The sequence below is a fragment of the Martes martes genome, assembly GCF_963455335.1.
Source record: "Martes martes genome assembly, chromosome: 17".
Taxonomy (NCBI): Eukaryota; Metazoa; Chordata; class Mammalia; order Carnivora; family Mustelidae; genus Martes; species Martes martes.
Genome location: NC_137905.1, coordinates 4,828,274 through 4,850,435, shown reverse-complemented (window position 1 = coordinate 4,850,435; position 22,162 = coordinate 4,828,274). Strand labels below are relative to the sequence as shown.

Genomic DNA, 22,162 nt, shown 5'->3' with positions numbered 1-22,162 from the left:
CCGCCACCGAACCTACCTGCGGCCGCCTCAGGCTCGGGTCCGGCGGGCCCGCGATAACGGCGCCTTCGCGGCGAACACGCCTCGCGTCTCCATTCGGGGCTGTTTACTCCCAAGTCTCGCGAGAGTGCGCGACCGGGGCGGGGAGACCGACGGCTGAGAGCGCCGGAAGCGCCAGCCCCGCCGGCCGTGCGTCCCCTGCGTGCCCGGCGCCGGCCTGCGTGCGCGCTCCAGACGCCGGGGGCCAACGGGCCCGGGGCGGGCTGACGGACGAAGGTCTCGCGACACTTGCGGCCCGGAAGGGGCGAGACAGGAGGGGGGAGAGGGGTGTGGCGAGGTTTCGGGTCCGGGTCCGTGGCGGAGGCCCGGGCCTACGGATGGCGGTCCTGGCGGAGCCGCCCGCGTTTACCGTAAACTCCCGAGAGCTCCGAGCGCAGCGCCCTGTCCCTGGGGCCCGACGGGGGCCGAGGCCGGATCCGGGGACCCGCCCTGGAAGGCGAAACCCCCGCCGCAACCGCGCTTGCTGCGCCCCACCCCGCGCATGGCCGGGACCCCTGATGCCCGGCGGCTACCCTAGTGGACGAAACGAGGCTCGGTGCGTTCGACTCGGAAACGCTGGCCTCCCCCAAACGGATCGCGGGCCCTCCTCCGCCCACGTGTTGGAGGGGCCGCGCTGGGCGCAGGGCACGGGCGGGGGGCGGGAAGCGTGGTTTTGGCCGTGCTGTTGGAAGGTGATGTGCTGCACGGCCGGGTAACACCGAACTCCCCGCAGCCCCGCGGTAACGCAGAGGGGCGCCAGCCCGACAGCACCGCGGGGCACTCGGTGTTCCCTGGGTCGTTCTCTAACCAGACCGGTTAGCACCCCATCACTCACTGGCTTTCATCTCGGGCAAGTCGCAGCTCCGCTCTTCTGCCTCACCTGCCCTACCCGAAAGCGGTATTCGTACCCACCCCCCAGGATGAGGGCTTAACGAAACACGTGTTCGGTACATCTAGACCCGTCCGCACCTAATGAACGGTGAGATCGCGCCGATGTTGGGAACTTCGGGGAATTCTGGACTCTCTGGCATGGTCAATCCTCGAAGTTAAGCAGTGCCTGCTGCCACCACGTAATACACTTGTTCTTAAACTTAACTGTGGTGTTCTAATGTGGGGTAAATTGGTCTAAGCCCCGGTTCTTTTAACAGGCCTTGAAGTCACTGTGCCACTGAATACACAACCCAACTGTCACGGACTGATGTAGGCTAGTGAGCTGCAAACACCCTTGTCATGGGATAGTGAAGCCCCAAAGCAGGGAAAAGGACATTGCTGCCAGCCCCCAGAAACCTATAAACTGAAGGGGGCGTGGGATGAGCAACGGGTTTGGAAATCTAAAGAAAGGATGAGAGCCACAGGATCCTGGTCTGTCAGTCTTCCACCACTCCAGGTTCTGAAATCACTGCATGCTTTATGTGTGTAATAAAGAATTTGCAAATTCCACGGGAAGGTAAATCTTTATTCAAACCAAGTAGTATTTTAAAGAATAACAGCCAAGCCAGTAGTGAGACAGACAGACTGGACTTGGTTTAGGAGGGCACATGGTGTCCAGACTGATGACACCACCTAAACCCTCTGGTTGCGAAATGCGGTAAGATTCTGAGTAATGGAGATTAAAACAGAAAGACTCCTCCAAAGAGCTCTCTCTTTGCTGACTCCCTTTCCACTCTTCCTCCAACCCACCACAATCAACCTTTCATCCCCACCACAAGGTAAAATGGCTCACGGGAACACCAGCAGCCATCTACAGGTGCTGAAGTCAATGATCAGAATCTACTTTCATCTACTCAACCTATCGGGGAATGAGATCAAGAAATCTAGTTAGTCGTTTGGAAAGACTTAACAGACACATGGTTGTGCACAAGTTTGTTGCTGAATTACAAGTTTTTAATGAATTACTACCACAGGTGTTCATAGATTAACTTTTCGATAATTTTAATGTTTAATTTTAATGTTTCTATAGGGAAAAAATCTCTCTCGTCCCAAATGCAGACACATGGAACAAAACCTCTTCCGCAGGAAGCAGAAGCAGCAGTTTTTACTGTTAAATTTTCAGTTCGCAGATTGTTTCAGAGGTTCTTAATTTCCCACATTCTTAAGAAACCCCGTCTCCAGTGGCCCAGTGATGATTCTCGAATGGATTCTGGAAAAAGGTGTATTATCAGAGAAAACCTAAGGAAGATTCTTGGTTTTGATCTTTCACTAGCTTTGCACCCAACAGCTTTTGCACGTGTCCTGCCAAGCAGAGAATTTGCAAACATCACTGACATGATTTACTTACTCATCATTTGGCAGTGACTCCCTACGTCACCTATAAATAGAAGACACGGCTGAGCCCCGTAACTCCTGGGAGGAAAACAAGGTGCTTGTACATGTGCATCTGCGGCTGCTTACTACATGTCAATTACAATTCAGGTCGATGTGGCAGGAAGTCAAATTTTCTCTAGTCTTAATGACCATAGGTTGACTATTAGGGGAGGGAAATTTGCTGAATGTGACAAAAGGAAGGCCTCCAAGCAGACTCCATCAACACCTTCTGTGCTGCGTAACACCGCTAGCAAGTTTTCACATCTGAAATGTCTTCTTTTGTGTAATGAGGGCCTGGTCTATATGTGGAAGAGCTTCTGAACTCAACCACTGAGCTTCTGAGTCCAAGTGAGATCGGGAAATACTGAGGCAATGGCAGTGGCAAAATCGTGGGTGTGCCATAAAGGCATGCCCAGGTCTAACTCCTAATGGAATACCATACTCAGAAGACAATTCCAACAATTCCTGATTTCAGCCAATTTACTAGTTTCTGCATCAGTGTCACAGTAATAAGCTCCAAAATTCTTAACTTGCACACAGTGTCACATTCATATAGTGATTTATTGTTGCTGAAGCACTAGAGAGTGGTCCCCAAAAATATCTGGCTTTGTGAGGTCTGAGCCAAAAACATTTATTTCACAGTAGGTGTCAAAGCTAACCCCTATCGTGGGGGGGTCGCACACAATGATCTTCACACCAACAAAAGCGTTCACTGTAATGCGTAGATTTGTTACACAAACCAAGAATGAGTTTCTGACTTATTTTAACACATACATCATATCACACACATCATTTATCCACATTTTAACCACTATTCCATAAGTAACTGATGTTTACTCCCATAACGCTACTATAAGAGAATATTACATAGAAAAGTGTATGAAAACCAGATATAACAAGCTCTGAAGGGCTAAATTTCAGTTATAAAATGGGTCACAGGCTGAGAAATCACCACTTAACCAAAACAATTATAAACCAAGAGATGACTAAGGGTCGACCATCATAGGTTCAATTCTAAGGATGAATTAATTCCACAGGAGATTAAAAAAACAACAACCAACAGAAGGTATAATATTACACACGGCAAACTTATAGCCCAAAATTGGATAGGCATGTTTAGTATGAAGAGGAATAAGCTAGAATTTCAAGACCCCATAAGGTTCTATATTAAGCCACCTTAGCAAGACATCCTTTTTTACAGTAACTGCCCCATAAATGAACTTGCCCAGATGTACAGAACATACACACACACACACAGTTCTCTAGTGGAATATCGCTTGAAAAGCAGCATTTTCATACAGAGTCAAACAAAGCTATACAATAGGACACAAATGGATTTCTACTGCTAATTACTGCTAATTAGCGATCTTACTTATAAAATAACACTTTTAAATACTCTTTCCTGATGAACATTCAAAAAACAATACTGGAATTCATCTACAGAAATAATTTCCCTTAAACAACATTTGAAAGTTCGAGAGCTGACAAGTCCTATATATTTCAGTAACGGACTGCTGTAGCTCCTAGAACATAAATCACACGGCTTGGAGAGAGTGTAGAGGAAAAAAAAAAAGCATCACAATTTAGGTTCCCTTGATACGTTCTTGTGCCTCGGTCACTGTGTGCCCTGTGCCATCTACGTGATGCGGCCCTCGTGGTTTTTCCACAGCATTCTCTGAAAGCATTATGTGCGCTTTGCAAATGATGAGTCAACAGTATGCTACATAACCAGTAATAGAAGAAAATACAGAAGATAAATTAAGTGTGTTCTTCCAAACATCAGAATACTGCAGGTTCCGAGGAGGTGGCGAAACTTCCCAAACCATCAGGCAGTTTCACGCTTTGCAGGATAAGGCCTCCTTACGTAAAGAACGATTGAGAACATTTGCTCCCCACACCCAGAGCCATTCAGGCATATACTGTGCAAAAAGAAACTAAAAATGAAAGAGAAAAAGGTTAGAAGGTTAGAACCCAAAGCACAGACCTTAAGTGTCAATATATGACTCAATGCAATAAATACCACCAAATTAAATACAAAAAAAGAAAAAAGAAAAAGTCCTCAGGTGCTCTTGTACCAAGCACCTACTTTGGCCTAAGAACCTATGCTAGAATCTGTGGGAGTACAAGAAACAGGACCAGCGCCTGCCCACCCCCTCTCCAATGAGGGAGACAGACTCGGGTGCGGCACTACAATCCCATCCTTACTTAAGCGGATACCAATAACATATCCACTTGGTTAAGAATGACAAAAACCACTCCAGGAATAAAAGGCAGGTGAAATGGATCAATGCATCCGTGATCAGTACAGTGTGAGAAAACTGGGCTGTGAGGGGCACACTGGGCTGAAATTAGTCAAAAACGCTGTGACAAAAAGAAATCAAAAACGCTAGGACGCTGGGCTGCAGTCCTGAGACGTGATGGGGACGGCCTGGGCACGCGGGGAGGCGGTCCTGCTGACCGAGCTCCGCTCTGAGGCTTCTCTGCCAGGGCCCTTCCCCCACCCCCGGGAATATATCCCAGGGGAATATATGGCAATGTCCAGAGACATTCCTGGTTATCACAGGTGGGGTGCTGCTGCTACTGGCATCCAGTGGGCAGAGGTCGGGAACGCTGCTGAACATTCTAGAGTGCCCAGGAGAGCCTCCCCACAAGGGATTATCCGACACCAAAGGCCAACAGCGCCGATGGGGAGAAACCCTGCGCTGTGCTGACGGGTCTGTCCAAGACTAAGCTGAGCACAAGCGCCACTTGTATGCAAAGGAAGGGAGATGAATGGGAGGTCTGACTCAGTCGGTAGATTGTACAACACTGGATCTTGGGGTTGTGAGTTCAAGCCCCATAATGTGCACAGAGCTTACTTTAAAAAAAAAAAAAAGGAAAGAAGGGAGATGAACAGGCCACTGCCTGTTCTAAAGTGCTAAAATGCTAGCCTTGAACAGAAATAACAGAGGTCACCCCAGACCCAGGGAAGCCGCACTGAACTGGACGAGGTCCCAGTCAGGGAAAGCCGCAGCCGGCCACCGCAGGTCCAGAGGAGCTCCAGCTGACCTCCTCGGGGTCAGGAGCCCTGTATCTGGCCAGGAGCCACGGGAAACGTTCTGGGGACACGACTAACATCTCTCTGGACCTCGTGTATCTGGCCAGGAGCCACGGGAAACATTCTGGGGACACGACTAACATCTCTCTGGACCTCGTGTATCTGGCCAGGAGCCACGGGAAACATTCTGGGGACACGACTAACATCTCTCTGGACCTCGTGTATCTGGCCAGGAGCCACGGGAAACGTTCTGGGGACACGACTAACAGACTAACACGACACGACACGACTAACATCTCTCTGGACCTCGTTAAAGAGCCAGGATTTTGTGAGGAAATACTGGGGTACCCTTCCTCGGAGCTGCTGTTTTAAAGCGAAAGATTCTAAGCGTAAGGAGATAAAAGAAGTCAGCTTCCGGTCGCTTAGGAGCACGCTGGAAGAAGGGATGCACTCAAACGCATAGGCACCTGGGACAGACTACAGAGCTGGATTGCCTCTTTCGAGTACACTGGTGCCCCCGCTGTCCTGGTTTTGCTTTCCACGGTTTCAGATACCCACGGCCAAGGTCAACTGTGGTCCAGAAGCAGATGATCCTCCTGACCCAGCGTCCTGTCAACAGCCGCCTAACGTGACGTCCCCTTACTCCCTGTCCCCACACAGGCATCTGATCATCTCACGTTCATCTCAACAAGAAGGCCACGTACTGTACAGGTATTTCCAGAGAGACCACATTCACGTAGCTTTGATTACAGGACACCGTTACGACTGCTCTATTTCATTACCAGGCATCGGTGTTAACCTCTCACTGTGCCTCACTGATAAAGTAGACTTTATCACAGGTCCGCCCGTACAGGGAAAAACACAGTCCTTATAGGGTCCAACACTACCTATGGCTCCAGGCGGCCACTGGGTGCCGTGGAACATATCCCCGCTGATAAGGGGAAGACTACCATGCATTTTTTCAGCATTTATTTAGTGGAGAAGGTATCAACAACCAGAAATCTGTTTGTTCTTAATTTCCGCTCAACATGGCCACTGTCTGTCACGGGGGAACCAGCAGCAGGACACGCCCTGCCAGGTTCCTACAGGGCTACGCCTGGAGCCGCCGCTGGCACACCACTTCTGGCTGATCTTAATGGGGTCTCAGCACCCTAGGGAGCAGCTAATGGAAGAGGAGAGAACTGCATCCTCTGTGTACTGACAGATTAGAAACGAGAGGGCTGACTCATCCGCTTGTTTAGAGGGGGAGTGAGGGAGAGCGGAGAGCGGAGGGAGGGCTGGGTCTTTGGCTCTGGAAGGCTCTGTGCGTGTTCAGAGACCTGACTCACCAGTCCAGGCCTAAGAAAGGAGCTGTCCTCCCTGCGACAAAAGCCAACAGTAACTGACAGCCCCTGTGGGGACCCTGAGCCAGAAGAGGACGTCAATGGCCGATACCCACGGACAGCCATCGGATGGAAATCTGCACTGGCAATGAAAATGCCAAAGCTTTAATGTCTCCCAGAGACTGGGATGGGCAGGACCTAGGTAAGAAATGGGGATGGGAAGGAAGGAAAAGACCCCGAGAACTCGGGCTGGATCCTCAAGCCAGAGAGATTCCGAAGGTGGAAACAAAGCTAAAGTGCTGGTGTGTGGTTTGAGGCTCCCTTCCTGGCTGGCCGCGGGCGTGGGAACCTGGGCTGTGCAGGAGGGCCCGGACCTCAGCTGCTGGCCTGCCTCCCCTGGACCTGCATCCCGGAGCCTTCTCAAGGCCAAGGAGCTCCCCTCTCCTCTAAATGCCACATCATCTTTCTCCAAGAGCAACACAGACACACTACGTGGGAACAGATACGCCTCAAGTGGGTAGGAATTCAGAGCAAACTGCAGGCCAGTCCAGAGCTCAGCTGCCCCCAACCCGCTTGCCAGTCCCTGTGGCTTTCTCTGTCTTCCTACACCAGGAACACAGCCCCTGGAGTTATAAGCAAGACTGGTCAAGTTGTCAAGTTAATGGCTTATCAACCTAACACATACGCACGTGTTTCTGGCCTCCACGTCAAGTAACCCAAACAGAAGGCCCCAGGCTTTTCCGCCAGCCTTACTCTGTGTTCCAAAGCTGAAAACTCGGCCTCATGCAATTCTGAAAATGAGAAGAAAGGCTCCCAAAACAACACTGATAACTAGTTAACAATTAAAGCCAAGACACCCGACGGCTTTAGAGCTGCTTTAAGTCCAAAGCATTTTTTTCTGTTTTCTGCTCACAAATCGTTAAGACAACTCGCGTAACACAGAGAAGATGCCATCATCTAAATCCATGAATCCCAAGAAAGTAAAAAAGGCCAACTCATTCAGCTCCTGCGTGGGAACGGGGTTGTGCAGACATCCCTAAGGGCTGGGGCCCGGGAAGGAGTGAGGGCTCCTCCCCCTGACCTCTGAGCAAGCTCACCACAAACAACTACTGATACACACTGAGCACCGATCCAGATCAGTAAAAGGCTATGAAACCACTCTAGAGGCCATCCTGGCAGGGGCTCCCAAAAGGGTCACTGGCACAGGAGCAGCGCCCCGCTCTCCACCCTCCCCCCGACACTCTCACTTCAAACCTCCTCGCTCTGCAAGCCCCCACCTCCTGGGAGTCAGCAGACAGCAGACAGCAGCCCCTGCTCGCCACTGCGGCTTCCCTGTCGCCCCCTCTACTGTGCTCTGGGTCCTGCCCGCGCTGCTGGGAAGCACACCTTCTCTCCCCTATCTTCAGGCCATTCTCCTGCACATCCCCTTTCCGCCAGCACTTGGTCCCAGCCACGTCTCTGCTGCTGTAAACGGATTAACAAATACACCTGCTTCCTCCATCCCAGTCCACCTGCCTGCCGCACCCCACAGCCTTATTTGCGGAGCATGCGGTTTCCGTGGCCCTCCCCCCCACTCACCTGCCCACTGCAATCCACAGCTCCCTGAAGGGCTCCCAAAACCGCCTTCAATCAAGACACTGAGCATTTCCCAGATCCCAGAGCCAACAAGGGCTAGCTTTCCCTCTTTACTCAGGCCCTAACGTGGAAGGCTGACCGGGATGAGCACAGACATTTCTTTACATGGTGTGTCTGGCACATCAAACTTCCTCCAGCAAACTCCTTATGGGCTAAACATTAACAGAGGAGTGAATAAATCAAGCTCCTTCTTACTAAAGAAACTTTCAGCCAAATCTTTCGATAAAAGTAAAAACTAATTGCTGTTTTTCTTATCTATGGATGTAGTGATGGCAAATTTAATAATCTTTATGCAAAGAGCCCCTATGAATCCTGAGTAATTTATACTCCTGCCACTTCCTAGAGTAAAGCAGCATTCTTCCATCTCTACGGGGCCACACAAATCAAACTATCAGTAAGAGCAGCACGGAGAATTTCAGGGACTTCACCAGAACCACTACGAGTGTCAGGTTTAAGATCAGAATGTGCAATTCTCCCGTTTCGGCAGCAGGCTCCATTGGGATCGCCATGTATCATTCCGAAAGGCTGAGGCCGCATTAACCTAATTGTAAGAGTTGAAGCGCATCCTGTTACCTGGATAGAATGGGACCAGTATCCTGTGGTCCTTTTCGAGATGCCAAGGGTAGAAACGGCATGGTGCGCGTACACTTTGGGCGAAGGCACCAGCCACGGGCACTTGTGCAGAAAGCTGCCAGGTGCGGTCACGTTGGTTGCGACGTAGAACGGGATGAGACTCTGTACGAAGATGCCTTTAGAAGCGTACTCATACTGCAGGGCTCTGCTGAAGTGGTCTAAATACGCCTGTTGAGAGAGCGGGGGTAAAGACTTAATGGGCGGGGGTGGGGGGGGGGCCTTGGAAGAAAATTCGGAAGAAAACAGCCCTGCTTATTACCATGTCAGGCAAAAGTACAGCAGAAATAGACATGAGCTGGACACAAAGAGCTCTGCAAACTGGACCGAACCATATAAGCAATGTCCTCCTGCTTTATGACTTCACTTTCCAATCGGGAATACATTACCTTAGAAGCAGAAAACGCAGCCAGCTGGGGCGTCGGCTTGCAGCAGGAGCCGGAAGAGATCGTGACAACAGCACCCTTCTTTCTCTCCACCATCCCTGGTAACACTATATGGACCATCAAACTAGCCGCAGCAATGTTTACATTGATGATGTCCCAGAGTTTGTCCTCGGAGACCTGAGTAAAATACTGGGGGTAGGGATAAAACACGCCTACGTTATTCACCAAGATGCCAATGTCTTTGTCTTTCAGAGCTTCTCGAATCGGGTCGTAGATCTCGCGGCCGCTGCTGAAGTCCGCAACTATGACCTCGGTTTCCACTTTGTAGGTGTCGGCTATGTCTTTGGCTACCGTCTGCAACTTGTCTTGGCTGCGGCTGATCAAGATGATGTTGAGGCCACGGCTTGCCAGCTCCTCTGCGTAGGCTCTTCCGATCCCATCAGTCGCACCTGCGATACAGGCCAGGGAAGGTGAGCGGGCTCATCTCATGGTGCAACCTTCAGAGCAAACCTTAAATCTCCTGTTTCTGGGTTTCAGCTGAGAAGGGTTCACACTAGAAATAAACCTGTTCTCACACTGATCACTGTGTCAGGTACAGTGTCGCATCCAAGTATCACCGGCACCTTTAGTCAAACACTCTCGCAGACACCCTGACAAGCAGGGGAAGGGAGCTTCACGTTCACCGAGCTTTTGGGAAACATGGCAGGAAATGGTTTTCAAACTTGTATCTGGCTTACATGAGTGTTAGGGAGGTACCTTCCTGGGAAATAATGATAAATCAAAATGAAACTTAAAATAAGGGAACAGACGGTGACAATTTCTAAGGACAATCTCAAAAGGGAGCGAAGGTGGGCTGAGGCAGGACCGGGGACAGGAGGACAGTGTAAGAAGGACAAACATCGTTCCAAGAGGAGGGCGCTAAGAAACGGTGACCAGCATCACAACAGAGCTGTGTTCCCAAGAACACATCACGGTGAATTCAGTGACTCCTCGAGGAAGGCACCCCATGGAGAACGCAGCCTCAACAGGAGAGATGTCTGTGTTCTGAAATCGGGCCAGGACCGCATCTCCTTTCTTACCACTCACGACTGCCCATCTTCCGTACTGCTTGATCAGATCTGCTCTGCTCACCAGGCGCGGGATGAAATGCAGTCTGACCAGACTGTAGAAATCACAGATGACCGTGATGCTCTTCCTAGCCGTGTACCAGGCTCCGACCAAGGCCAGAGCTTCCATGTAGCAATTGCAGGACCTGGCGATCTCCCTATACAAGAGGTAGAAGCTGTCAACGGCAGCCATGGCGGCCTGCAGGGAAGGGGAAAGAGAGAGGTGTTTTTGCTTAATTACGTTAAAGGAACACGCAGAGTCAGAATAAAGATAGACATCCAAGGACGTCGGAGCTTATCAGTTAGGCACTCGAATAACGGTAGCGTTTCAAATGCACGTTCCCCAGGGACCCGCTCGATGTATAGTCTCATTACCATCTGCAGCTCCGGAAGTTCTTTCCTTCCAAGGAGATTACCGAGAGCTGTGCGATTCCTACTAAAATCCAGGCACCGTGGGGCATGTTGTAGATACAGAGATAAACACAATATGCTCTGTGCCCAAAAAAAGCTCCTCGCCTGGCAGTGACAGACACAGACTTCCAATTCCTGTAACAGCTCAGAGGTGTGTTTACGTGTCTGCTCCTTCATCATCAGCCCGAGGAGGGCCGCCCACCCACGCGGAGACAAAGCCGGAGGAGCCGCAGCAGTACGAAGACGGCACCTTGGCCAAAAAGAGCTCACAGTCCGTTTGAGGTAAAACTACCCTGTAGTGAACTTTCACATAAATTATTTTATGTATATGTAATATGCATAAACGTTGATTTACAAAGAAATACTCCCCGAGCTTGAGGAACTGGTTTTCTTCTTTCTTTTTTTAAGATTTTATTTATTTCTTTGACAGAGAGAGACACAGCGAGAGACGGAACACAAGCATGAGGAGTGGGAGAGGGAGAACCAGACTCCCCCACTGAGCAGGGAGCCCAATGCGGGGCTCGATCCCAGGACCCTGGGATCATGACCTGAGCTGAAGGCAGACGCTTGCTTCATCGACTGAGCCACCCAAGCACCCTGAGGAACGGGTTTTCTGAAGCAACAAGAAAGCGAGCACTCCTCCGTCTTACTGCTGTCGCGGGCACCCCATCTCTGCCCTGCGCCTTACAGCTAAGGAGAGTCCCGTACGACTCGTGTATGTACCCACGCGGCAAGCATTTACAAAGCGCCTACTACGTTCCATGGACCGTGACAGATGCAAAGGATTCAAGTATGAGTTAAACTGTGCCCAAGAGAACAGAAGGACACTTAACGAAACTATTCTAAATGCCATATGAACGGCTTTATGTGTCCCTGTGGTGGGAGACGACCCCGCAGAGGCAAAGGCCTGGTGCCACCGCGGCTGATGAACTTGGGTCCTAGACCAGACCTGGGAACCACTGAGGCCAGATCCAGCTGCGTGCTGTCTGCGAGGGACGAGATAGCGAAGGGATCACAAGAGCCTGCAATTAAATTACGGGGAGCTCTGATACTCACAAACTCAAGGATTTATTTATTACATGAAGAAAAGCTGACTTTAATCCAAAATATATATGTAACACTTATGGGAATGGGCTCTCTTCAAAGTCCCCTTGAAACAGAAAAAAAAAAAATCATGAAACCAAGAGAATTCCCAACGATAGCAGCAAAAATAGGCATAAGCTGAAGGAAGAATGAGGGAAGGCGCCGCTGAAGTGCGACGCAGGCCCGAAGAGGTTCTACAGAGTGAAAATGAGCGAAGCGGGAGAAAACCAATCAGCCACTGAAATGGAACACATTCGAAGAGCAGCAGCGTCCTGCGCTAAAAGGCCTAAGATGACGGAAACCCTGTTGACCACAGAGAGAGGTCTGTGAATATATATACATACATACAGGGATATATACATCAAAGTGTAATCCAAATTACAAACCAAGAAAGGACACATGGAATCAGGACAGAAAACTGGAGACAGGAGCAGGCAGTAGGATTCCCAAATGCCCCACAACAAGGACACAATCGCTCAAGCCAGAAGGGGCACACAGCTACCATATTACTGAGTTGATGTCACATACTTTTTTTTTTTTTTTTTTTTAAATTTTATTTATTTACTTGGTGCAGAGAGAGACAGAGACCACAAGTAGTCAGAGAGACAGGCAGAGAGAGGGGGGAAGCAGGCTCCCCGCCGAGCAGAGAGCCCGATGTGGGGCTCGATCCCAGGACCCCGAGATCATGACCTGAGCCGAAGGCAGAGGCTTTAACCCACTGAGCCACTCAGGCGCCCCTGATGTCACATACTTTAAAGAAATGTTTTCCCCAAATGGCAGAGAGAACAGCAGAAGTTGGGCCATCTCAGTTCCTGTCGGTAAGTGCCATATCCTGGGGTTCTGCGCACAAAGACGTACCCCCCACAAGAATGCCAAGACTGATCAGGAAAAGAAAACACTGTAAACTTTATGAACACCACAAGCCAAATCTGTAATAATGTAACAACAATTAAATGCTCCTTTGGGGTAATTTGTCTTCAAGGACCACACTGGCTGAGATTTTCTGAGGTCTGAAGTTATCAGCATCAACGGAGTGTGGGCTGAAGAGGCCCTTCTTGTCCTGATCAGTGTGCCCTAGAGAAGGCAACAACACCGGGAGGGCTGCTCCCAGACCCTCGGAAACACATTCCCAGTTAGCATCATGTCTCAAATACGTCCATTCTCGTTTTGCCGTGCACAAATGCCCCTCCAAGCTTCCAGCCACTAGAGAGGAGGAGTGTCGTGTGACCCTTCTCAAGGGCCGTTGCTCTGCAGCTCAGTACACAGCCAAGTCCCTGCGGAGGGAGCCGGCGGACTGGGCATGCCCTTGACCTGGCATGCCCCCAACGTGTCTGCAATGGCAGCAGCCCCCAGACAAATGACCAAAACAGTAATTTCTTCCAAGAAAGGACATAAAAACGAAATCCCATGTTAAACCTTCACTTTGGGGAGTTCCTGAAATAATTCCTTCGAAGTGTGCACGTGCCTTCTGCTGTAACTAATCTAATACGAAGCCACAAGGAAAGTAAAAGCAAAAAAATAAAACATTTGTAGGTACTAGTCCTTTTCCAACACAATGTAATAAAATTAGGAATAACAAAACTACAACAAAAAAATCTGGATTCTTAGAATATTCAATCTGTTCTCCTAATAACAGGTGGGTGGGGGCACCTGGGTGGCTCAGTCGGTTAAGCCTCTGCCTTTGGCTCAGGTCGTGATCTTTTCGGGTCCTGGGATCGAGTCCTGCCTCGGGCTCCTGCTCAGTGGGGAGCCTGCTTCTCCATTTGCCTCTCCTCCCTGCTCCTACTCTCTCTCTGTCTCTCTCTCTCTCATAAATAAATAAATAAATAAATAAATCTTTGAAAAAAAATTACGGGTGTATATCTAAGCTACTGAAACACTGTTTTCAATGAAAATTTATACCCGGTGTATGAAGATCTACGGGGCTGCCAGCAAAGCCGTCCTTGTGGGGAAGGTACCCACAGAGTCTACAAGGTTCTCGCTAACAGGAGCAGGTCAGACACGGCTCACGGCACAGCCTCATGCTGATGGGAAGCTGCGGAAAGGGCCCTTCTCCCCCCTCAAACACAATTTTTTCCGAGAGTCTGAACGTTTGGAAGGAAAAACTATCAAAAGGGGCCTGACACACAGGAGATTCCCGATTCTTCTGCTGGGGTCCTTGCCCACCTTGGTTTTCTCTGACCTTCCCTCGGCCGGTTCTGGGTGTTCAGGAAGAAGCCGGTGTCTTCAGGCCAACCTGCGAACAGACAGACATGAAACAAAGTCTTCCCTTCGCCCTCACGCCTCAGCTGAGAAAGCTTGATAGAAACATTAAGCCGAAGTTTTTCAAAATTAAGGAAACACAAATCCTTACGCCATGAATCCCCTGTGCAGACGGCCAAGCCCTTTCTCATAGCAGAAAAAGGAGGACACCGCCCGCGTCTGACGGAAGGCTCAGCTGGAACGCGCCGGCTCTGCCCGCACCTTCTCTCTCAAGGAACAGTTCATCGAACGGAACGAAACCAGTCCCAACAGCTGGGAGAGAGGGGGCGCTCCGCACAGACACCGGGAGCTCGGGACGCAAAGCCCAGGAGCAGAGGGCCGGGGAGGGGGAGCACGGGGCAGGGATGGGGAGCAGACCGGGCCATCCTCGCCGCCCGGGCCCGGTGCCCGCCTGGGCTCAGCGGGGGCCTCACGGCTCTCTCAGCGAGCCGCCCCCCACGGTTCGGCCTGCAGGGCCCCTGGGCTCCCCCAGGGCTGCGGCCCCCCCGGTGCCACATCCCTGGCGGATTCCGGCTGGCCGCCGGAGCCCAGGCATCCCGCGCTGTCTCATCAGCGGGCAGAGGTGGCAGAGCCGCAGCAGCCCCTTCTAGCACTTTCAGAATGCACAGAGGAAAGGAACCTCCGGCCCCCCTTTCCCCTTCTTCCCACCCTGGACGCTGCCTTCTACCACTGTTTGTGAAGCCCCCCCAGCACGCTGAGCTGCTCCAGGGCTGAGGCCAAGCCTTACTCCTCTCTGTGCTTCCAGCCCCTCCCACCACAGGTGGCCCATGGCCAGGCGGCCACTACGTGAAGCCACACGACGGGCCTCTAGCTCAGCTCTCAGCCTGCACACTTTCACATGCGCCAGCTGGCAAGGGGACCACCAAACTCCCCCCCACAGAGAAAAAACCCCACGTGCAAAACCCGCCAGCGACCCCCCCGCTCAGGTGCAACAAAAGGGTGCACCCGCTGCGGAGACACGGAGAACAGCGGTCTCAAGGGCCTTGGACCTGGCGGGGCCTGGCTTCCCGGCTCTGCCCGTCACACTCCCCTCCAGCCGTCCTGTCACAGGGCGACCAGGACGATAGTCAACATCGCAGCTCCACCACAGGCCAGCACCTTAAACACAGACTGTCACGGCTACCTCTGTGTTCCATCGCAGAGGATCCGAGGGCTGCCAGGGTTCTGGCCGGGTCTACAGCCCTGGGGGACAGCACGCCACCTCCTCACTCCCCAGACACGGCTCAAGACGGAGACCTGACTCACAGCCACCAAACTCACAGAAGACGGACATGTTCAAACACCCCATTTACTTACAAACAATAAACAACAGCACCAAGAAGTCTAAACACGCACGGTCACTGGTCTGTAGGCGAGTCCACCTGGAAAACCAAACTACCAAAACAGCAGCAAGCGACTGAGCGCCAGACGCTGAGGACCCTTCCCCAGGAAGTCAGGAGTCCCTGCGTCGCCGTGTAGGCGGAATTCACCAAGATAAACAGCGCGACTCAGGGCGCAGTGGCGAGGGCACTGCTGGGCTTCCAGACCCTCCTGAGCAGAGAGGAGCCAAGGGCACAGCACTACAAAAGGACCAGCCTGCCAGGAAACGGTGACAAATTCAACAGGCTCCCGGCACAGGAAGTGCACCCAAGGGTGACAAGGCGGCTGGAAGGGAAGACCAGATTGTGAAAGGTCTTTGTGCCAAACAGAAGCGTGTGGACTGACTCTCTGAGTTAAGTCCCTTTTGCCAAAGGAGGGAGCCGATCGGGTTTGTCGTAAAAGGTGGCTGGCAGCAGAGGGGGGCGGCTGTGCGGATGCGGGCAGGAAGTGAGGGGTCTGGGACCCTCTTCCTTCCAGAAGGAGACAGGGCAAGGCTGAACAGAGACCACATGGCTTTGTGAAGACTCGTGCTGCTTCTCAGACAGACCAGACTTTCTCCTACATTCATTCACAGCCTGATGGACCGCAAATGGAAAATGACAGGACAGTAGACATTCCGGACATCCTCTCAGTCCTCTCCCTACCCTTGAGTACATGATGGAAAATAATGTCTTCCTAATGAAAGAAGAAATCAAGACTTCCCCCAGAGCCATTAACATCCAGGAAATCTCACAGAAAGGAGTTTATTACACATTTATTACACATTATTAAAGGAGTTTATTACACATTGAAGCCCAGAACCCTACCAAGATACCTAGCTGCATTTACCCTGCTACGAGGGTTTGACTAGGTCACTTCTCGGCAGACAGGTACTAGCCTAAAACATAGCGAAGCCCGTTATTTAGAAAGCAGCACTGCAACACAGTAAAATTCCGGCCCCCACCCAATCTGCTTGTAGAAGTTACAAAGCTTTGTTTTCCTGCCGCTACAGAAAACTCAGTCATCAGTGAACAAAGTTGGAGAAGAACAGGTGGAGGAAAAGAGAGCTGTCCCCCAAATAGGAAAAGAGCAATTCCCTATCATCTGAGGCACTTTCCACGTCTACAGGGCAACATTCATCAGCGCTGATGCATCAAACACATGAAGGTCTCCTAGGTAAACTACGAACTTCGGGTGATGATGATGTGTCCATGCAGGTTCCTCCCTGACTTAAAAAAAAAAAGGCACCATTCTGGTGAGTGACCTTGACAGTGGGGGAATGCTCTGCATGTGTGGGATCAGGGGTATGCGGGCCATCTCTGTACCTTTCTCTCTGTTTTACGGGAAACCTAAAATTGCTCCCAGAGGGTCCTAAAACAAACCCTAAAGGTAAGAGTGCAAACACAAAAGTGTCATGGGATAATTACAGTCAAGACTCCAAGGGGCAAAGTCACATCTTCAGAGCACGGCTATAGGGGCGCCTGGCTGGCTCAGTCAGTAGAACGGGCGACTCTTGATCTCCCGGTCACACATTCAAGCCCTATGCTGGGTGTAGAGATAATAAAATAAGTAAAATTTAAAAACAGAACAGAATAAAGCCCCGCTGTGACATGTAACATTCTCCTGACCCAGAGTTTAGCGGGCTCAGCCCAGCAGTGACAAGAGCCGGCAAACCTCATATGAAACCTTCATGAAGCAAAGAGTTCTGGGGCACAAGTAGGCTCCACCACTGACATCACCAAGTTACCTAAACAAATGAGGCCTGACGGCAAAGGCCATCAGACAGACGGGCCGGATGCTTTCACGGAAACAAGCTGGCATGATGGGAAAAGACAGTGAAAGCCCCACCAAACAAAGGCAGCGTGGGGCTCCGACAGGGGCCCTGGGAGCTGGCCATGCCCTAATCCTCGCACCTCACGAATGCCCCACCTTACGTGGCAAAGAGGCCTTTGCAGATGTGATTAAGCTAAGGACCTTAAAAGGAGGAGCTGATCCTGGATGATCCCGGTGGGGGCCGCTGTGGCTGTGATCGCAAGTGGCCTTGGAGAAGGAGGCAGGTCAACGTCGGAGGGGATGGGATCAAGAAGGAGATGGGATCGAGAAGCAGAGGTCAAGGAGACAGGCAGGATTTAAAGACAGGAGGCCGCTGGACTTGATGATGGGGAGAGGGGTTACCCTCTAGAACGCAGGCACCTCTAGCATCTGGCAAAGGCAGGAAAGAGGTTCTCCCCCAGAGCCTCTGGGAGTGACACAGCCTTGCTGACATCCTGGTGTTAGCCCGAGACGGATGCCAGACTTCTGACCTCCAGAACAGTGAGAAGTTTGTGGTCATTTGTTACAGCAACAATAGGAAATTAAGACGGATCGATGGATGGAAGGACAGGGAGACGGTCGGTCTCGTCTTTAGGATAGTACAGACACAAGTTGCAAATCCTGCACACCCCTTAAACCAAAAGCTTCTCGTGTTCGCAGGAGCCACGAACAGCCTCAGAGATTCCTATGATCTTCCCCTGAGTGGGGCAGGCCTGAGGTGGTCCTCCCCACCCTCATCCACAGCTGCCACTGTCCAGCTTTTCAATAAGGCTCCTGGGCTGGGGGCTTAGTTCTCGTTAAGGTTTTTCACAGAGATCTTACTTCTTTCACCTAGAGTCTGCATCTGTTTTGCTGTAGGCACTCAAATCCTGTCTGTCCTCCCAAGACCAGCTCAACCCTCCATTCGGTGCCAGCGCTCACCGATAAGTGCCAGCGACACGCCAGGCGTGGGGTGAAGGGGAGCCTCTTCCCACTCCTCCTCTGGCCACTGCACCGAGACCCCGAGTTCCCATTTCCCGGTCTCACCCACAAGGCCCTTCCCGCACCACTCTGGGTTCTGTTCAGCTGTTTCCCTCATCTCCTGGTTCCCCAGCCAGAGCACAAGCTTCTCAAGGGCAGATGAATCCAAAACTAATTTTGCTGCCACTTGAAAAAACTGAAAAATACGCACAGAAGTTGTAAAACCTCTTACACATACTTCAAAGAAGAGCCCAACACCCACGAGGCCACCCCACTCAGAAGCCCCATAGCATCTCCCCTGAACCTATCATCACCTTCTGGGCCCCCCCGGAGGGTTACCACCCTCCTCAATTCTGACCTCCCCGTTCCCTTGCCCTTTAAAGAAAAAAAATATATAGTTGTACGGTTACCCCAGCAACTTTTCTGAAAGAAAAGTGTTCTGTTTTGTCTGGTTTGGAACTTTCTCTAAAGGAATCACAGCGTGTGTATTTCTGGTGACTTTTTTTCACTCAACGCTGTCTTCGAGTCTCGTCCCTGTGATATACTTTCTCTGTGCACACTGGGTCGCGGGACAAACGCACCGGGATTCACACTGCCATTCTGTCCCTGATGGGCATTTGGGCTGGAGTTTTTCTGGCTTTTACTCTCAGTTAGGAACAGAGGTGCCGAATGCACAGGTGACCAAATCCGTTGAAGGGACACACCGGAGTCACGCTGCCGGGCCCCAGGGCCCCAGTGTATTCTGGCAGGCACTGTCCAAGCTGCTGGGCCAATCCCCACGGCACAGTCAGCCAGCGTTAGTTCACAGTGTCCCTCCCCAACTGGATGCACCAGTAGGTTCACCTTCGGCCCCCAGGGTGGCCTTGAAAGGGGGGGTATGCTCTGGCTTTAACTTTCATTTCCTGATGACTGATAAGGTCGACTGCATCCTTACAAAGCTTCTCTGCTGTCTGTGAGCCTGTTCCTAGCTTTTGCCCTTACTTCTACTGTGTTGTCTCCCTTTTCCCTCTATGTTCTAGATACTGGTTCTCTATGTTTGCTCGCTTTATAGTGCTTTTGATGAACTAACACCTTGATCGTACGGCAGACAAACAGATCAATCTTTTTCCTGTATGCTTTGTGCTTTGTTGGGTTTCAGGTAAGAAATCCCCTCCTAGCCCCAAGACATAAAGTACCGTTTTCTCGAATTTTTCACAATTTTGCTTTGCAGGTTTACGCCTTTAACCCTCCTGCGAGGGCTCGGTGGTGATGGGAGGCTGGGATCGCCTCCACCGTTAATATTTCTCCTCAGCAGCTGGTATAAGTCTGTATAAAACATCTGTTTAATAAATAGAAGCAAATACAGCTTTGGGTTCAAAGCTCAGATTTCACTCTTGAGGAGAAAAAAACACAAGGAGCTTCTCAACCTTTGTGTCAGCACTCTCACAAAGTTACTATTGGTGTATCATGACATTCTGGAATTTCCTTTCCTTCCTTTGCCCACTTTTGGGATACCACTAGCCTGAATTCACGGGGAGCTCGGCAGAAAGGGCAGAAATGGGAGTTCTCATCCAAGATCCAATAGGCCTGGGTTTCAGGGCTCCATTTGGAATTAAAATAACAATGGCATCCATTCCTAGGTATCCACCCAAGATAACTTACACAAAAAACTTGTAGAGCGTACTGCGTACCGCGTACCACCGCCAGCTCCGCCAGCTCCGCCGGCAGCTCCGTTCACAGTAGATAACACAGGGGAATAACCCAAATGTCTATCAACAGGCAAATGGGTAAACAAAACGCGATCTGTCCACATAATGGAGTATCAGACAGCAATAAAAAGACTGAAGCGGGGTGAGCCGCTGAAACAGACCCCAAAAACACCACGCTCAGCTTAAGACCAAACACCATATGATCCAATCTATATGAACTGTCCAGATAAGGCAAATCCAGAGACAGAGAGTAGATCAGGGTGGCCAGAGCAAAGGCAGAGCGGGAACAGGGAGTGACTGCTAACAGGGGTAGGATTTTTTTCGAGGATGCTGGGAATGTTCTGGAATTAAACGGTGGGGGCCGTGGCACATAGTGAATGCGCTGCTGTGAAGAACACACTTTTAAAATGGCTAAGAGGCTGAATTTTATGTTCTGTGAATTTTCTGCCAATTTTTAAAATCTACTAAAAAATACTGATTTGTTGAACTCTCTGCTCCTAGAATATTACTGTAGTGACTAAACCACAGACTCTGAAAATAGATTTCCTGGAGTCGGATCAAGGCTCTCCCCCTCCCAAGAGCTGTGCTGGATGAAGCTGAAGTTACTTCACCTCCGCGTTTTCCTTACGTTACCCGATGTCACCGAAACACGGAGATAAGAAAGAGTTCCAGCCTAAGATTTTAAGAATTAAACGAAGTCATACACGTAAAGCAGAGAACAGTCCCCAAACTTCAATGCTCAGTAAACCTTAGCTATTAGCTCCTCTAACTCCGTGTTCAAGGTGAGCTAGCACCCGTCAGGGTTAGAACTCAGAGCTGGCTTTAAGCAAAGGGCTGGGGGTTTTTTGGTTTTTTGTTTTTTTAAGATTTATTTGAGAGAGAGCGAGCACGACCAGAGGAAGCAGCAAAGGGGAGGGAGAAGCAGGCTGGATGCCTGATCCCAGGACCCCCGAATCATGACTGGATCTGCAGGGAGCCAATTTAACCTACTGAAACACCCAGACGGCCCTAAGCAAAAGGCTCTGTCCCTCACACCTCACTGTTCTCTCACCAACCTCAGGGGGCTGAGTTACAATCACCCGTTTACAGATGGGGAAACTGAGGCCGACAGAGATGCAAGTGACATACCCAGGCCCCCACGGGAATTCGGATCGAGGGGTACCGAAGTCCAGAGGCCTGGCTAACCGCCCCATTGTGAGACCCCCGGGGCGGGAATCCTGCTGGCCTCACCACCAGGGCTCCAGGGCTCGCTTGGGTCCGCCGGGCTGCACGTTCCTCTGAACCAGGGGACAGCTTCATCCATCTCCCAAGCCTTCCTCTCCGGCAGCCGGCAGCGCCCAGCAAACCCCAGCAAACCCCCGCGCTTCGGGGGCCGCGGGTGCCCTTCCTTCCAGAGCGCCCCGATTCCGAATTACTCCTACTTCAGAACAAAGACGACAACAAATCCCACTCCAACCAAGTCCTTGAGAAATGAGAATAAAGGAGCACGGACAAAGGGGTGACTCTCGGAGCCTCGCTGGGAGCCCCGGGCTGGGGTCTGCGGCCAGAGGGGCCGCGCTCGGGTGGGTGCGGCCCCGGGTCCGCCGGGTCCTGGGGGAGGGGGCGGAGGGCGGACCCAGAACAGAGGGTCCTCCGGGGGTGCGACTCCGGGATGGAGCCGGGAAGGGGCGCCGTGGGGCTGGGAGGCGAGTCTGGAAGGAGGGGTGCCGAGGCGGGGGTCCGAGGGGACGGAGAGACGAAGGGGGTCCGGGGGTCCGGGGTGCCGACGGCGCCGAGGGGTACGGCCCCGGGGGGCGTGGCGGGGCGCACCGCGAGGCACGGGCCGAGGGACAGCAAGTGGGGCCGGGCCCCCGGGCCGGGCGCGGGGAGGCGCGGGGTGAGGTGGGGGCGTGGTACCTGCAGAGGCGGCGCAGTCTCGGAGCCGGTCCCGCCACAGCCGCGCGGCCGCCGCCCCCGTCACCACCAACACCCCCGTCACCGCCGCCGCCGCCGCAGTTGCCGCGGGCCGCGCCCCACGTGACCCGCGCACGCGCCGGGGGCGGAGCCGTTGCGCGTCCCGCCCCTGGCGTCTCGACGTGCCGGGCCCCCCCCCGAGTGCGCGTGCGCGCCGGTTGCCGTGGAGACCAGACAAGCGTTGGGCTGCTGCCAACGA

General features: G+C 51.8%; 2 protein-coding genes across 3 annotated transcripts in view; both read right to left on the bottom strand.

The window, feature by feature from the left end:
* Nucleotides 1-173, bottom strand: part of MBTPS1 (membrane bound transcription factor peptidase, site 1) — a 51,968-nt gene extending 51,795 nt beyond the window's left edge. Inside the window, exon 1 of the mRNA XM_080827720.1 lies at nt 17-173. The gene's annotated coding sequence lies outside the window, so the exon portion shown is untranslated. The remainder of the gene's footprint in view (nt 1-16) is intronic.
* Nucleotides 174-1,951: 1,778 nt separating this feature from the next.
* HSDL1 (hydroxysteroid dehydrogenase like 1) lies at nt 1,952-22,024 on the bottom strand. Of its 2 annotated transcripts, none has more exons than XM_080829268.1 (6): nt 21,907-22,024; nt 14,117-14,186; nt 10,430-10,655; nt 9,354-9,799; nt 8,908-9,135; nt 1,952-4,274 (listed from the first exon to the last, which is right to left on the bottom strand). In XM_080829268.1, the coding sequence occupies exons 3-6, from the start codon at nt 10,647-10,649 to the stop codon at nt 4,176-4,178; spliced, it is 993 nt and encodes a 330-aa protein (XP_080685394.1). In that variant the 5' UTR covers nt 10,650-10,655; nt 14,117-14,186; nt 21,907-22,024; the 3' UTR covers nt 1,952-4,175. The 2 variants fall into 2 exon arrangements, with proteins under 2 accessions (XP_080685394.1, XP_080685395.1); XM_080829269.1 differs by having other exon boundaries at nt 10,430-10,614; nt 21,907-22,013.
* Nucleotides 22,025-22,162: the final 138 nt, after the last annotated feature.

Bases quoted from the DNA above. Each gene is read 5' to 3' on its own strand.
- HSDL1 (XM_080829268.1), bottom strand. From the start codon at position 10,649: ATGGCTGCCGTTGACAGCTTCTACCTCTTGTATAGGGAGATCGCCAGG. The intron at 9,800-10,429 runs GTAAGAAAGGAG...CCTGTATCGCAG, and splicing joins AAGATGGGCAGTCGTGAGTG to GTGCGACTGATGGGATCGGA. The intron at 9,136-9,353 runs GTAATGTATTCC...CTCTCTCAACAG, and splicing joins CTGCGTTTTCTGCTTCTAAG to GCGTATTTAGACCACTTCAG.